This window comes from Oncorhynchus kisutch, linkage group LG1, assembly GCF_002021735.2.
Source record: "Oncorhynchus kisutch isolate 150728-3 linkage group LG1, Okis_V2, whole genome shotgun sequence".
Classification (NCBI taxonomy): Eukaryota; Metazoa; Chordata; class Actinopteri; order Salmoniformes; family Salmonidae; genus Oncorhynchus; species Oncorhynchus kisutch.
This window is the reverse complement of record NC_034174.2, coordinates 24,487,511-24,502,305: the sequence shown is the minus strand read 5'-3', so window position 1 is coordinate 24,502,305 and position 14,795 is coordinate 24,487,511. Positions and strand designations below refer to the sequence as shown.

Below are 14,795 nucleotides of genomic sequence, written 5' to 3'. Positions count from 1 at the left end.
GTGTAGATTGTTGAGGGAAAAAAACAATTAATCAATTTTAGAATAAGGCTGTAACCTAACAAAATGTGGAAAAAGTCTTGGGGTCTGAATACTTTCCGAAAGCACTGTACACAATCCATGTCTCAATTGTCTCTTAAAAGGCTTGAAAATTATTCTTTAAGCTGTCTCCTCCCCCTTCATCTACTCTGATTGAAGTTGATTTAACAGGTGCCATCAATAAGGAATCATAGATTTCACCTGGTCAGTCTGTCATAGAAAGGTGTTTTGTACATTAAGTGAATTTCCCTATTCTTTGCTCAACAAACAGTTCTCTTATTCCAGCACTTGGCACTGTGCACACGCATGGTCATGGCTGTGCGTAAATGTACCCACACTCTCAAGCAAACTTTCATACTGATAAATATCACACTTTGCATTGAAATGATTGGCATGGTTTACGCAGAGATTTGTGCCAATGCATGATTGATCTTACGCCGATTAAGATAAGCGGATTAAGGTGTTTATATGACTATTGCATAATCTGCCTACTGCCATAATCAGTTTAATATCAAATTATTATTGTGCATGTAAACGTACTCATTGCTGACGTCCATGCTGCCAATACTAGAGAACAACTGATATGGATTTTTTAAGGAAACGGAAAGGGGATACCTAGTCAGTTGCACAACTGAATGCAGGGCTGATGCCGATACTGATTTCTGGAGGTCAAGGATAGCTGACATTTTAGGCCGATATTCAATATCATTACATTTGAAAGTTTGGATGACAAAATTTCCTAGAGACAGCCATGTATGGATTAATGCATCAATCTAAATAATAAAAACAATCCAACTACATAACATAATGGTAATAATTGTATTTGATTGGTAAATCTCTTGATAAACTGGGTAAATTAAGATGGCATAGGCCTACTCACAATACAGTTAGGCATATTCAATAGGAGCTAGTGCATTAAGGAATTGGGCTTATTGTGGCTGATGAGTGGAGTCTATGGTGCTACAGATGACAATCTGTTTGCTTTCCATTTGGGACTTATATTAGCTTACTGATCAACATCTGCATAGTAGCATTGGTCTAGCATGTCACACCTGTATGGAAGGTCATCATAGAATAATATCTATTCAATGCAAATGGGTCCTAAGTAACATGATTTGTGATCACGGATGCTTATGAAACAAGTATTTTTTTCCGTGATCGGGAAAACCTGGCTTTTTTCTGCTGTCAGGACTCATCTCTGAACAACTCAGCTGCCAGGATGAAATTCAAAACAACTCAATTAGCTAGTTCAGCTATCTGTCAAGAAATGGGCGGGTTGTAACTTGATCCTAGTACTACGAGTGAATAGAGCGAGACTGTAACTCCGCTCCCTTTCACATCTCTCTGCATCGGTCATATCACTTGGAGCTGTTTCCTGTTACTATGAGAATTAGCTCAATGTTGATGACATGTGCTACCAAGCCATAAATGTGCATAATATCTAACAAGGAGAGCGAGGGTAGGAAAAAAGATGAAACGATCATGCACATTGTCTGAATGACTCAAATCTGCCCATAGTTTGAGAAGTGAGAACGCACACACTCATCTACAGCTTTCTCGGCCCATAAACTTGCAGGAAGGTTCTTAGGTAGCTTTACCTATTGTCTACCTTTATTTAGGCATTTTGAAACACTTCCTTCTTTCCCTATTACGACAGTCATCTAATCCAACTATCAATTGTCAATTAACGGATACAATTGTGGCTGGTCAGATCAGCACATCAGTAAATAGTTCACACCGCAAGTCAGATGGCTTGTTGCCGAAAACGGTGCATGTTCAAAAAAGCAACATCAGCTAGTTACATCAGCTATTACATCAGCTAGCTACATCGGCTATTACATCAGCTAGTTACATCAGCTATTACATCAGCTAGCTACATCGGCTATTACATCAGCTAGCTACATCGGCTATTACATCAGCTAGCTACATCAGCTATTACATCAGCTAGCTACATCAGCTATTACATCAGCTAGCTACATTGGCTATTAGCTCCTATCTAATATCTTAGCATCATGTTATGAGTGGCGGCTGGCATAGGAGCAGCTTTGCTATGTAGAGAGAAGGCCCGATAGCCGATAGACTACACAAGGCCAATAACAGCTGGATATCGTTCTCTAGACAAGACTAGAACATCTACCTCAGCTCATATCAGTTGACTTCCTGGTAACAGTATGCCTGTTGGCGAGATGCTGTTGCTGCATCTCATAAGCGTAAACAAAAGCAGAACTGACAAGAGGTCTTTACCATGTCAGCATGCGTCACCCTCTGCTCCGCTCGGCTCTAGGCATGAACATGATCAGATTTCTGCATGCGTTGGATGAAGAACACAACTTTGTATGGTCAAATGAACTGTCTGACGAACATTGTGTGGGATTGTAGAATGACTGTGGAATACAAGTCCCTTCTGATGTCGCTGCTCAGTGGACAGATTAAATCAAATCTACCATAGAGGTCAAAGGCTTCACAGTAAGCTCACACCCAAACTCCTCAGCTATTAGACACCATATACAATGTGGAACTGCAAACGATTGACTGTGAAATACCTCCCAGATATAAGATTATGCTGATATGACAGCCACATTGACAATGTGGGAATAAGCAGAGGCCTTATGAGTAGATTTGTCAAGTGATCCTATGGTTGGGATGTGGTAAAGAGAAGAGAAGCTAAGAAGAAGAACTGGGAAGAGCTCGAAATCTACATCTCAGCCGCTCAACAAGACGTGTGTGACTTCATCTTCAGACAGGAAATAAAGAGGAAACGGGATGAGGATTGGAGGAATGCCACCGTCTGTATCCTCCTTGAGGAATGACCACGGTGACGAAGAGGCTGTTGACAGGAGTACTCAACATCATGTGTTCAGAATTAGAATGAATCTAAATGGTTCTCAAGGGCACAATACGTTCGATCCAGGCAGGCAGAAAGAGTCTGGAGCACAGCTGAGAGCCCATTCACAATATGTTCCATCCAGGCAGGCAGAAAGAGTCTGGAGCACCGCTGAAAGCCCATTCACAATATGTTCCATCCAGACAGGCAGAAAGAGTCTGGAGCACAGCTGAGAGCCCATTCACAATACGTTCCATCTAGGCAGGCAGAAAGAGTCTGGAGCACAGCTGAGAGCCCATTCATTGTTTTCCCACTTCCTTGGTAACTAACCTAGATCATTGATGAATGAGAACAATCGCATTAGAAACCCAAGTATATGTTGACTACGTCACACTTTGTTATAGGCCTACACTCATACACCCACAATGAATCATACAGAAACTGAGCTGAATACAGGTCTGAGCTGAATGCTGAATACACTCCTTGGCCCTGGTCATTGACATTTCTGCATTCCGCCAAGGCCAGCCATACCTGGAGAAATGGAACCTCCTCAGCGCCTTGAGAACCACAGGGCCAGGGCCCACTGACATCTACAGGGCTAATAAACAAGCCCTTCTCTCAGTCTGACAGCCAGGATGTGTAAGGAGGACAACCTCCAGGGTAGCCATTCACATTCAACATAAGAGGCTCCAGTTGATCTAATCTTTAGGAGAAAAGGACAACTGGCAACTTGAGAGAGACAGAAGAAAGAGTGTGTCCCCTTTAGTGGATTAATGAGGGTCGCTTGTACATTTGTAGAGACAACAGTGGGGATGGGTACCGAAACCCGGTTTTAAAACGGGCCCTGGGGCTAAATTATGAAAGACAGTAGTATCGATAAACTCCGACGTTATCGGTTCGGCTTTCGGTACTGGAAAAAATTAAGAAGATACATTTCCTATTTATTATTGCTACATAAACGTGATCTTGCACATTTTATCTCACCAACCGTTTCTAATTTGCAATAAGATGAAGACATTTGTCTATGTTTTTCGCAGTTACCAATCCAGAAGAGAGATCTCTCTCGCGCAGAGCCTGTGTCTCTTGCACGCACACACAGCTCTTAATTAGGGACGATGGTGAAGAGAACTAAACATTCAAAAGTGTGGTTACACTTCACCAGAGTCGATGCTGACAATGCTCATTGCCACAAGTGCAACAAGACTTTTGCTTGTAAGGGCGGAAAAACGAGCAATCTGTCCAAACATCTATGGAAAGTGCATCATGTACAGGCAGAAAAATGCAGTTTTCGACTGTCTAGCTCGTAGTTTATGTTTATCTCTCGTTGCCCAATCCCCGTTAGGTATGTATACTAGCAGCCTGGAGCCCACACACAGAGCTAACTAAATTATGAGAACATGGGTTCATGATCAAAATGAACCATTAGCCAGCTGATTGAATATTTATTTATTTATTTATTTTTATTTTTTATTTCACCTTTATTTAACCAGGTAGGCTAGTTGAGAACAAGTTCTCATTTGCAACTGCGACCTGGCCAAGATAAAGCATAGCAGTGTGAGCATACAACAAAGAGTTACACATGGAGTAAACAATTAACAAGTCAATAACACAGTAGAAAACAAAGGGGGGGTCTATATACAATGTGTGCAAAAGGCATGAGGAGGTAGGCAAATAATTACAATTTTGCAGAACACTGGAGTGATAAAAGATCAGATGGTCATGTACAGGTAGAGATATTGGTGTGCAGAAGAGCAGAAAAGTAAATAAATAAAAACAGTATGGGGATGAGGTAGGTGAAAAGGGTGGGCTATTTACCAATAGACTATGTACAGCTGCAGCGATCGGTTAGCTGCTCAGATAGCTGATGTTTGAAGTTGGTGAGGGAGATAAAAGTCTCCAACTTCAGCGATTTTTGCAATTCGTTCCAGTCACAGGCAGCAGAGTACTGGAACGAAAGGCGGCCAAATGAGGTGTTGGCTTTAGGGATGATCAGTGAGATACACCTGCTGGAGCGCGTGCTACGGATGGGTGTTGCCATCGTGACCAGTGAGCTGAGATAAGGCGGAGCTTTACCTAGCATAGACTTGTAGATGTCCTGGAGCCAGTGGGTCTGGCGACGAATATGTAGCGAGGGCCAGCCGACTAGAGCATACAAGTCGCAGTGGTGGGTGGTATAAGGTGCTTTAGTGACAAAACGGATGGCACTGTGATAGACTGCATCCAGTTTGCTGAGTAGAGTGTTGGAAGCCATTTTGTAGATGACATCGCCGAAGTCGAGGATCGGTAGGATAGTCAGTTTTACTAGGGTAAGCTTGGCGGCTTGAGTGAAGGAGGCTTTGTTGCGGAATAGAAAGCAGACTCTTGATTTGATTTTCGATTGGAGATGTTTGATATGAGTCTGGAAGGAGAGTTTGCAGTCTAGCCAGACACCTAGGTACTTATAGACGTCCACATATTCTAGGTCGGAACCATCCAGGGTGGTGATGCTAGTCGGGCATGCAGGTGCAGGCAGCGACCGGTTGAAAAGCATGCATTTGGTTTTACTAGCGTTTAAGAGCAGTTGGAGGCCACGGAAGGAGTGTTGTATGGCATTGAAGCTTGTTTGGAGGTTAGATAGCACAGTGTCCAAAGACGGGCCGAAAGTATATAGAATGGTGTCGTCTGCGTAGAGGTGGATCAGGGAATCGCCCGCAGCAAGAGCAACATCATTGATATACACAGAGAAAAGAGTCGGCCCGAGAATTGAACCCTGTGGCACCCCCATAGAGACTGCCAGAGGACCGGACAGCATGCCCTCCGATTTGACACACTGAACTCTGTCTGCAAAGTAATTGGTGAACCAGGCAAGGCAGTCATCCGAAAAACCGAGGCTACTGAGTCTGCCGATAAGAATATGGTGATTGACAGAGTCGAAAGCCTTGGCAAGGTCGATGAAGACGGCTGCACAGTACTGTCTTTTATCGATGGCGGTTATGATGTCGTTTAGTACCTTGAGTGTGGCTGAGGTGCACCCATGACCGGCTCGGAAACCAGATTGCACAGCGGAGAAGGTACGGTGGGATTCGAGATGGTCAGTGACCTGTTTGTTGACTTGGCTTTCGAAGACCTTAGATAGGCAGGGCAGGATGGATATAGGTCTGTAACAGTTTGGGTCCAGGGTGTCTCCCCCTTTGAAGAGGGGGATGACTGCGGCAGCTTTCCAATCCTTGGGGATCTCAGACGAGATGAAAGAGAGGTTGAACAGGCTGGTAATAGGGGTTGCGACAATGGTGGCAGATAGTTTCAGAAATAGAGGGTCCAGATTGTCAAGCCCAGCTGATTTGTACGGGTCCAGGTTTTGCAGCTCTTTCAGAACATCTGCTATCTGGATTTGGGTAAAGGAGAACCTGGAGAGGCTTGGGCGAGGAGCTGCGGGGGGGGCGGAGCTGTTGGCAGAGGTTGAAGTAGCCAGGCGGAAGGCATGGCCAGCCGTTGAGAAATGCTTATTGAAGTTTTCGATAATCATGGATTTATCAGTGGTGACCGTGTTACCTAGCCTCAGTGCAGTGGGCAGCTGGGAGGAGGTGCTCTTGTTCTCCATGGACTTCACAGTGTCCCAGAACTTTTTGGAGTTGGAGCTACAGGATGCAAACTTCTGCCTGAAGAAGCTGGCCTTAGCTTTCCTGACTGACTGCGTGTATTGGTTCCGGACTTCCCTGAACAGTTGCATATCACGGGGACTATTCGATGCTATTGCAGTCCGCCACAGGATGTTTTTGTGCTGGTCGAGGGCAGTCAGGTCTGGGGTGAACCAAGGGCTGTATCTGTTCTTAGTTCTGCATTTTTTGAATAGCTGTGGGTGCGTTCAGAAATTCAATCACCCATTTAAAGATTTTGCCCAATTTTCATTAAAAGTTGCAGCTACAATGAACCAACCCACTCCTCCATCTAATACTGCTGGTCCAAGCCAAAGACCAGCCCAAAGCCCCTTCACGCTGGCAGCTAGTGGGAGGATGACTGAGGAGAGGGTGAATGAGTGCCACCGAGCCGTGACCAAGGTCATAGTGAAAGACATTCACCCCTTTACAACTGTGAAGTCCAAGGGCTTTAGGTAACAGTCTGTCAGTATATATTGAGTTGTATTAATTTTTTAGGATATAGTAGTATAAAAGGGTTGTATGGTAGTCCCATCACTCCACAATATAATACACACCAAAACAATAATTCAATAATGACAGTTTTCATCTGTTGAATTTTCTATTTTTTTTACTGTAGGGAGATGAGCAAGGCACTCAACCCCAAATATACCCCTTCCTCTATAAGTTACCTCAGTGACACATTCATTCCTACCTGGTATGGTGTTGAAAAGGCCAATGTGATCACTGAGCTGAAGGACGTGCCAAAGCTGGCCATCACATCAGATGGATGGACCAGCCTATGTCAGGACCACTATCTCATGGTTACAGTGCAGTACACAAGCCAGGGCAGTGTAAAACAGAAGGTCCTCCACACCAGGGCAGTGTAAAACAGAAGGTCCTCCACACCAGGGCAGTGTAAAACAGAAGGTCCTCCACACCAGGGCAGTGTAAAACAGAAGATCCTCCACACCAGGACAGTGTAAAACAGAAGGTCCTCCACACCAGGACAGTGTAAAACAGAAGATCCTCCACACCAGGGCAGTGTAAAACAGAAGGTCCTCCACACCAGGGCAGTGTAAAACAGAAGGTCCTCCACACCAGGACAGTGTAAAACAGAAGATCCTCCACACCAGGGCAGTGTAAAACAGAAGATCCTCCACACCAGGGCAGTGTAAAACAGAAGATCCTCCACACCAGGGCAGTCTAAAACAGAAGATCCTCCACACCAGGGCAGTGTAAAACAGAAGATCCTCCACACCAGGGCAGTGTAAAACAGAAGATCCTCCACACCAGGGCAGTGTAAAACAGAAGGTCCTCCACACCAGGGCAGTGTAAAACAGAAGATCCTCCACACCAGGACAGTGTAAAACAGAAGGTCCTCCACACCAGGACAGTGTAAAACAGAAGATCCTCCACACCAGGGCAGTGTAAAACAGAAGATCCTCCACACCAGGGCAGTGTAAAACAGAAGATCCTCCACACCAGGGCAGTGTAAAACAGAAGGTCCTCCACACCAGGGCAGTGTAAAACAGAAGATCCTCCACACCAGGGCAGTGTAAAACAGAAGGTCCTCCACACCAGGGCAATGTAAAACAGAAGGTCCTCCACACCAGGACAGTGTTAAACAGAAGATCCTCCACACCAGGGCAGTGTAAAACAGAAGGTCCTCCACACCAGGACAGTGTAAAACAGAAGGTCCTCCACACCAGGGCAGTGTAAAACAGAAGATCCTCCACACCAGGGCAGTGTAAAACAGAAGGTCCTCCACACCAGGGCAATGTAAAACAGAAGGTCCTCCACACCAGGACAGTGTTAAACAGAAGATCCTCCACACCAGGGCAGTGTAAAACAGAAGGTCCTCCACACCAGGACAGTGTAAAACAGAAGGTCCTCCACACCAGGGCAGTGTAAAACAGAAGGTCCTCCACACCAGGACAGTGTAAAACAGAAGGTCCTCCACACCAGGGCAGTGTAAAACAGAAGGTCCTCCACACCAGGGCAATGTAAAACAGAAGATCCTCCACACCAGGGCAGTGTAAAACAGAAGGTCCTCCACACCAGGACAGTGTACAAATCACAAACTGGCAAAGTAGTGGCAGAGGAGATCTCAGACATTCTGGAAGAGTTTGAGATAGAGTCGAGCAAGATTGTAGCTGTGACTGTTGATAATGCTGGCAATATGGACGTTGCCATCAAGTGACTACACATCCTAAAAATAGGATGCTTTGCACACACATTGTATCTGGCAGCGCATAAAATCTACAAAATTGGTAAGAAGCCAATTCAATATATTAAAGTATTATTTTGAAATTCCCATATTTAACCATTTAATTCAATATTCAAGTGTGAGGTAATTAAATGTATGTTTTTTTTGTTTTTGTTTCAGGCCTTCCGCAAAACTCGCTCATCCTTGATGTCAAGACCAGATGGAACTCTATCTAATGATGGAGAGATTGATGGAGCAGTATCCAGCCATCCAAGCAGCAGCATTGGACCAACGACTGCAAAAAGCAACCTGGACCGTCTGAAGGATGAGGACTTCCATAAGGCTGAGGAGTTTGTCCAGCTCATGAGAATCCTCTATACATTCACACTGTATGTGTCATGTGAAAAGAATGCCCCCTGTGGACAGATCATACCCATCCTCCACAAACTGGAAGAGCCCTTCACTATGAAGCATGAAGATACAACATTTGTGGCAACCATCAAAGAGAAGGTGTGGGAGAACCTCTCTGAGCGCTATCATGCCTTCCTGCATGAGGCCACAGCAATGGACCCCAGATTTAAAGTGAGGCCGAGTGACGCTACCTGGGACAGACTGAGGAAGGCAACTGTTGAGGCCAATGTGACAGGAGCAACACCAGGGTTGTCAGGAGAGCCGGAGCAGACAGACACAGAGCACCAGACACAGGAGGAGGAGTCTGAAGGAGAAGGAGAGGAAAAGGAGGAGACAGTCCCTCCATTGAACAAATCGAGGAGTGCCTTGGAGGAGCTGTTCTCAGAGCAGGACAGGAAGTTGAGGTTGACAATCCAACAGGACACCTCGTCCCTCACCATCAGCGAGCGTGTTTACCTAGAGGTCGAGCTCTACAAAGGCGTGCCTCCCATCCCCATCTCCATGGCTGAAGATCCTGTGATGTGGTGGTGGGAGAAGAGAACTACTCTGCCTCTCCTCACAAACATTGCAACAAGCTACCTGCATGCCCCACCCGTGTTGTTCTATACCACTGTATTGTCTTCTGCAGCCTACCTGCATGCCCCACCTGTGTTGTTCTATTCTACTGTATTGTCTTCTGCAGCCTACCTGCATGCCCCACCCGTGTTGTTCTATACTACTGTATTGTCTTCTGCAGCCTACCTGCATGCCCCACCCGTGTTGTTCTATACTACTGTATTGTCTTCTGCAGCCTACCTGCATGCCCCACCCGTGTTGTTCTATACTACTGTATTGTCTTCTGCAGCCTACCTGCATGCCCCACCCGTGTTGTTCTATACTACTGTATTGTCTTCTGCAGCCTACCTGCATGCCCCACCTGTGTTGTTCTATTCTACTGTATTGTCTTCTGCAGCCTACCTGCATGCTCCACCTGTGTTGTTCTATACTACTGTATTGTCTTCTGCAGCCTACCTGCATGCCCCACCTGTGTTGTTCTATACTACTGTATTGTCTTCTGCAGCCTACCTGCATGCCCCACCCGTGTTGTTCTATACTACTGTATTGTCTTCTGCAGCCTACCTGCATGCCCCACCTGTGTTGTTCTATACTACTGTATTGTCTTCTGCAGCCTACCTGCATGCCCCACCCATGTTGTTCTATACTACTGTATTGTCTTCTGCAGCCTACCTGCATGCTCCACCTGTGTTGTTCTATACCACTGTATTGTCTTCTGCAGCCTACCTGCATGCCCCACCCGTGTTGTTCTATACTACTGTATTGTCTTCTGCAGCCTACCTGCATGCCCCACCCATGTTGTTCTATACCACTGTATTGTCTTCTGCAGGAAAATATTGTTTATTTAATTTGTTTTACATTATCATCACCACAACATTATAGTCTATAATAGTGATTTGTTCAAAACATTGCTGTTTTTTGCTCTAAATAATTGTATATTTATTTGACATTTCAGAAAATAAAGCAATGTTAATTCTGTTCTTAAATTTGTTTCATTTTCTTTCATAAAAAATAACAAAAATAATCGATAAGAATACCGTTAAAGTACCAGACTGATAAGCAGTATTGGTAAGAGTAGAAAAACCATTAAAATCTTAACGATACCCATCCCTCGACAAAAGCATTTCACGGACCATTCACACCACTACTAAACGCTTCCACATGCAAAGACAAAGAGAGACATTCTCCACCTACCACCTACAGTTAATTCACTGCTATAAATTGAAACCACAGGAAAAGCTAGCTATACTCACATCACATTGTTAAAAAAAGGAAAACTCCCATGGTAGCCTGTGTGTGTGTGTGTGTGTGTGTGTGTGTGTGTGTGTGTGTGTGTGTGTTCATGGGAAGTGGGGGGGGGGGGGGGGGGTGTAGCGGAAATGTTGATAACTGTCATATGTAGACCAGAGTAGAGCCACCCACACATACAACTGTTATTTTTATCATAACCTTGGACATAATGATAATAATCTAATCTGCAACCTATTTCCCTCAAATACAGTTTAGTGTTCAGACTGGATACCTCACAGCCTCAGACAAATTATTACATAGGAAATGTCAATCAAAGACATGTCTCTCTTTGTGATACACAGCGGGAGTCCTGTAAAATATACACGGTATACAGTGTGGGAATGCATTTCGAAACTTTGACCAATGACATAATCAAGTTGACTGTGTCAATACAGCAGCATGGCCACATAATGGTATGTAGTACACAGTGGCAGTGCAGTGTCATGCGTGTGTACTGTAATCCTCCCACAACAATAGCACACAGAAACTGTTGGTTGTTATTAAAATGCCTCAATCAGCACTCAAACATGCTATGCCCAGCCTATCCCCTGAACTCGAGGGATGATGCAGAAACCTTCACGACCTGATGAACAATAGCCTAATCAGCAGTCTTTTGCTTTTCCATTCCGTAAACTGTGTGAAAATGACAGACGCCTTGAACAAACTGAATATGGGTTAGATGGCCCTTTGCCAAAAATATTTTCCCAATTAAGCCTGATTAGGGAGAAACATTCCCAGACAACGTAAATTATTGAAACCTGAAACAGAATATGGTCATGTGAGTGTATCGCCATTGCATCCCCTCCGTTCCTCCCCACCTCCAGACAGGATCTGGAAATGGGACAGGTGGAACACTGGGACTGGAGTGGGAGCTGATTGGCCAGATTCTTGATAATTGTCTCAAGTAATTTATGGACATGGGTAGGATTGTCAGTCTTCCGAATAGACAGAGGAGACTTACCATAACTAGAACCATGTGTTGAATTGGGATTTTGAGGTATGGAACTGCCATGCTAATGTACAGGTTTCCCATCAAGAGGCTCTTAATCAGTGCCAACAAAGTAGGCATATGTGCTCAGGATGTATAGAGCAAATAGAAGTGTAAAAAGAGTATGGTTTTGCTATTTTCTTTTCTCTTTCTGTGATTTTTTTCTCTCTTTGGACAAACTTTTGAAATCAGTCAGATCCCAGAGTAACACTCCATCTCTGTGGCTCTGAGCATCCCTACAAGCCTGCAAGACACACTGGGTTCCAGTCACACTGGCTTAGTGTCAAACTATATGGCCAGGCCGAGTCAAGTTGACCATGAATGGTTCCCACTGGCCAGAGCTGCTGTTTGGCTGCTGATATTGTAAAATTCCACCCCAAAACTATTTTGGAAGTAATTTCATTAGCTCGTTGTTGATATAGTCCCAAAATGTGTTGCATGTCAGCAATCAAGTTAAGCTCTTTAAAAAGACGTATGATGCAAATGAATGCTGTTGTCATCCTACTGCTGAGGTACAGGCAGAGAGGTTGGGATGTAGTCAACTATCAGTAAGTGCCTTAGGACTAATGGGTGGTCTACAGACCAAATATTATTTGGCCCACAACATCTGTACTCTCCAATCATATAAAAGTAAAATGCTGACATGCAAGGCTTGTGGGTGTTGCTATAAGGAGGAAGGGGTATTTCAACATGTATACATGATAGATACATAATGGAGTTTATTAGTCACATGCACAGGGATGCCGATGTAATCACAGGCAGGGTACAGTGAAAAATAGCAATAATATATACACATTTACAACTGCCGCAATGATACATGTCCATTCGTGGGTGGGGACAACAGGGTCATACATTTTATGAGGATGTACATCTGACAGAACTAAAACTTTAAATGGGATTCTGAAAAGTTGTAAATGAATCAGGACATAACATTGGATACATCACGTCATATGGATGAATGAAGCGCTATAGACGCTGCTGCTTCTGTGTCATCTCTTACCTTGTCTGACTGTTTTCAATCTGACGGGACCCTTGCAATTATTTATCACTGTCTGTACATCATACAGAGGCAATCCAGAGATCGATAGGTTCTCTACTTCCAATATCAACTCCCCCTCCGTTAATTTTCCATTTTTGTAAATAACGATATCCTCGTTAACTTGTCCGATGAAGGCGAACTCTCCGTTCTCTGCACCGCCCAGCAATGGCACATTCAAGTCACCCGGAGCGTCTTTGAGAACCGCGCACTCGTTAACTTTGGTGGTCCAGTGATTCTTCTTTTGGATCACTTTGGCCATGGTGAATATGCCAAACCAAACAGGTGGTCTTGCCGACTAAAAACAATATAGACAACAAAACGAGTCTCAGAATGTAATATCAAAATCAGACGCAGCAAACTTTCTTTTTCTTTCCCTGAAGCATGAGTGCTGCTGTCAAAAACGACTCATTGTTCACACAAACAAAATCAAGCCATTCTCGTCTGATGGACCACTTCTATTGACGTCTTGAGCAGCTGGTCTTAATTTACAGGTATTGTTTTTCTCATCTTGTTAACATATTTGCCGAGTAAACGCTGCCACAAACGTATAGTCTCCACTTGTCAAATCCTTTCTCAGTTCCTTTTTTATGAAACCACTTTAAATATTTCCCGTTCAAGATCAAAGCGATGAAGGTTTTACTTTGAATAATAGGTGATTTGGTTGGTGGCACCACAACGGCTCCTTTAAACAGGTACAACGTTGTCGTGTGTTTTGTTACATTTCGTCCCACTGCTTGCAGTAGCGATCGGGATGTGCTGATAGTAAAATGAGCGCATGCGTCCTGTTTCCCTCCGGAGTCCAGAGGGAAAGCCTAATGGCTTCACCTATTACAAGGTCCTAATGCTCCTCAAACGAAAAAAACTAATTTAAAACATGTATTGTGGATGCATTTTAGGATATACAGTATTTTAAATATAACAATTTGGCCAAGTAATGTATAATTTATGAATTTTTAGATGTATTTTTGATGCGTGACATATATAATAAATACATGTATTTATTTTTAATACGTACATTTGTATATAAATACATTATTTGGCCAATTCTTTATATACTGAACAAAACTGTAAACGCAACATGCAACAATTTCAAAGATTTTACTAAGTTACAGCTCAAATAAGGAAATCAGTCAATTGAAATATATTTATTAGGCCCTAATCTATGGATTTCACATGACTGGGCAGGGGTGCAGCCATGGGTGGTCCGTTGAGGGCTTAGGCCCACCCATTTGGCAGCCAGGGCCAACCAATCAGAATTAGTTTTTCCCCACAAAAGGGCTTAATTGCAGACAGAAATAGTCCTCAGCAAGCCTCCTCCACCCACTCATATTAAGAAGTCGAATGTGGAGGTCCTGAACTGGCGTGGTTGTGAGGCCGGTTGGATGTACTGACAAATTCTTTAAAACGACGTTGGAAGCGGCTTATGGTAGAGAAATTAACATTCAATTCTTTGGAACATTCTTGCAGTCAGCATACCAATTGCGTGCTCCCTCAAAACTGCACATTTTAGAGTGGCCTTTTATTGTCCCCAGCACAAGTTAATGATCCTGTGTAATGATCATGCTGTTTAATCAGCTTCCTGTCAGGTGGATGGATTGTCTAGGCAAAGGAGAAATGCTCACTAACAGGAATGTAAACAACTTTGTCTACAAAATTTGAGAGAAATAAGCTTTTTGTGCATTTGGAACATTTCGGGGATTTTTAATTTCAGCTCATAAAACATGGGACCAATACTTTACATGTCGGTTTCTATTTTTGCTCAGTGTATAATCGGAAAGTATTCAGACCCCTTCACTTTTTTCCACATATTTTACTTTACAGCTTTTATG

General features: G+C 43.8%; 1 protein-coding gene across 8 annotated transcripts in view; it reads right to left on the bottom strand.

Annotated features, from left to right (window-relative positions):
• The window catches only part of LOC109897058 (membrane-associated guanylate kinase, WW and PDZ domain-containing protein 1-like), a 182,278-nt gene extending 168,537 nt beyond the window's left edge, over nucleotides 1-13,741 (bottom strand). For 7 of the 8 annotated variants that reach the window (XM_031805065.1, XM_031805219.1, XM_031805133.1 and 4 more), the window contains exon 1: nucleotides 12,928-13,740. In XM_031805065.1, the coding sequence (XP_031660925.1) occupies nucleotides 12,928-13,225 (298 nt within the window). In that variant the 5' untranslated portion in view covers nucleotides 13,226-13,740. Of the gene's footprint in view, nucleotides 1-12,927 lie in introns of all 8 variants that reach the window. The other variant, XM_031805426.1, reaches the window with a different exon arrangement.
• Nucleotides 13,742-14,795: the final 1,054 nt, after the last annotated feature.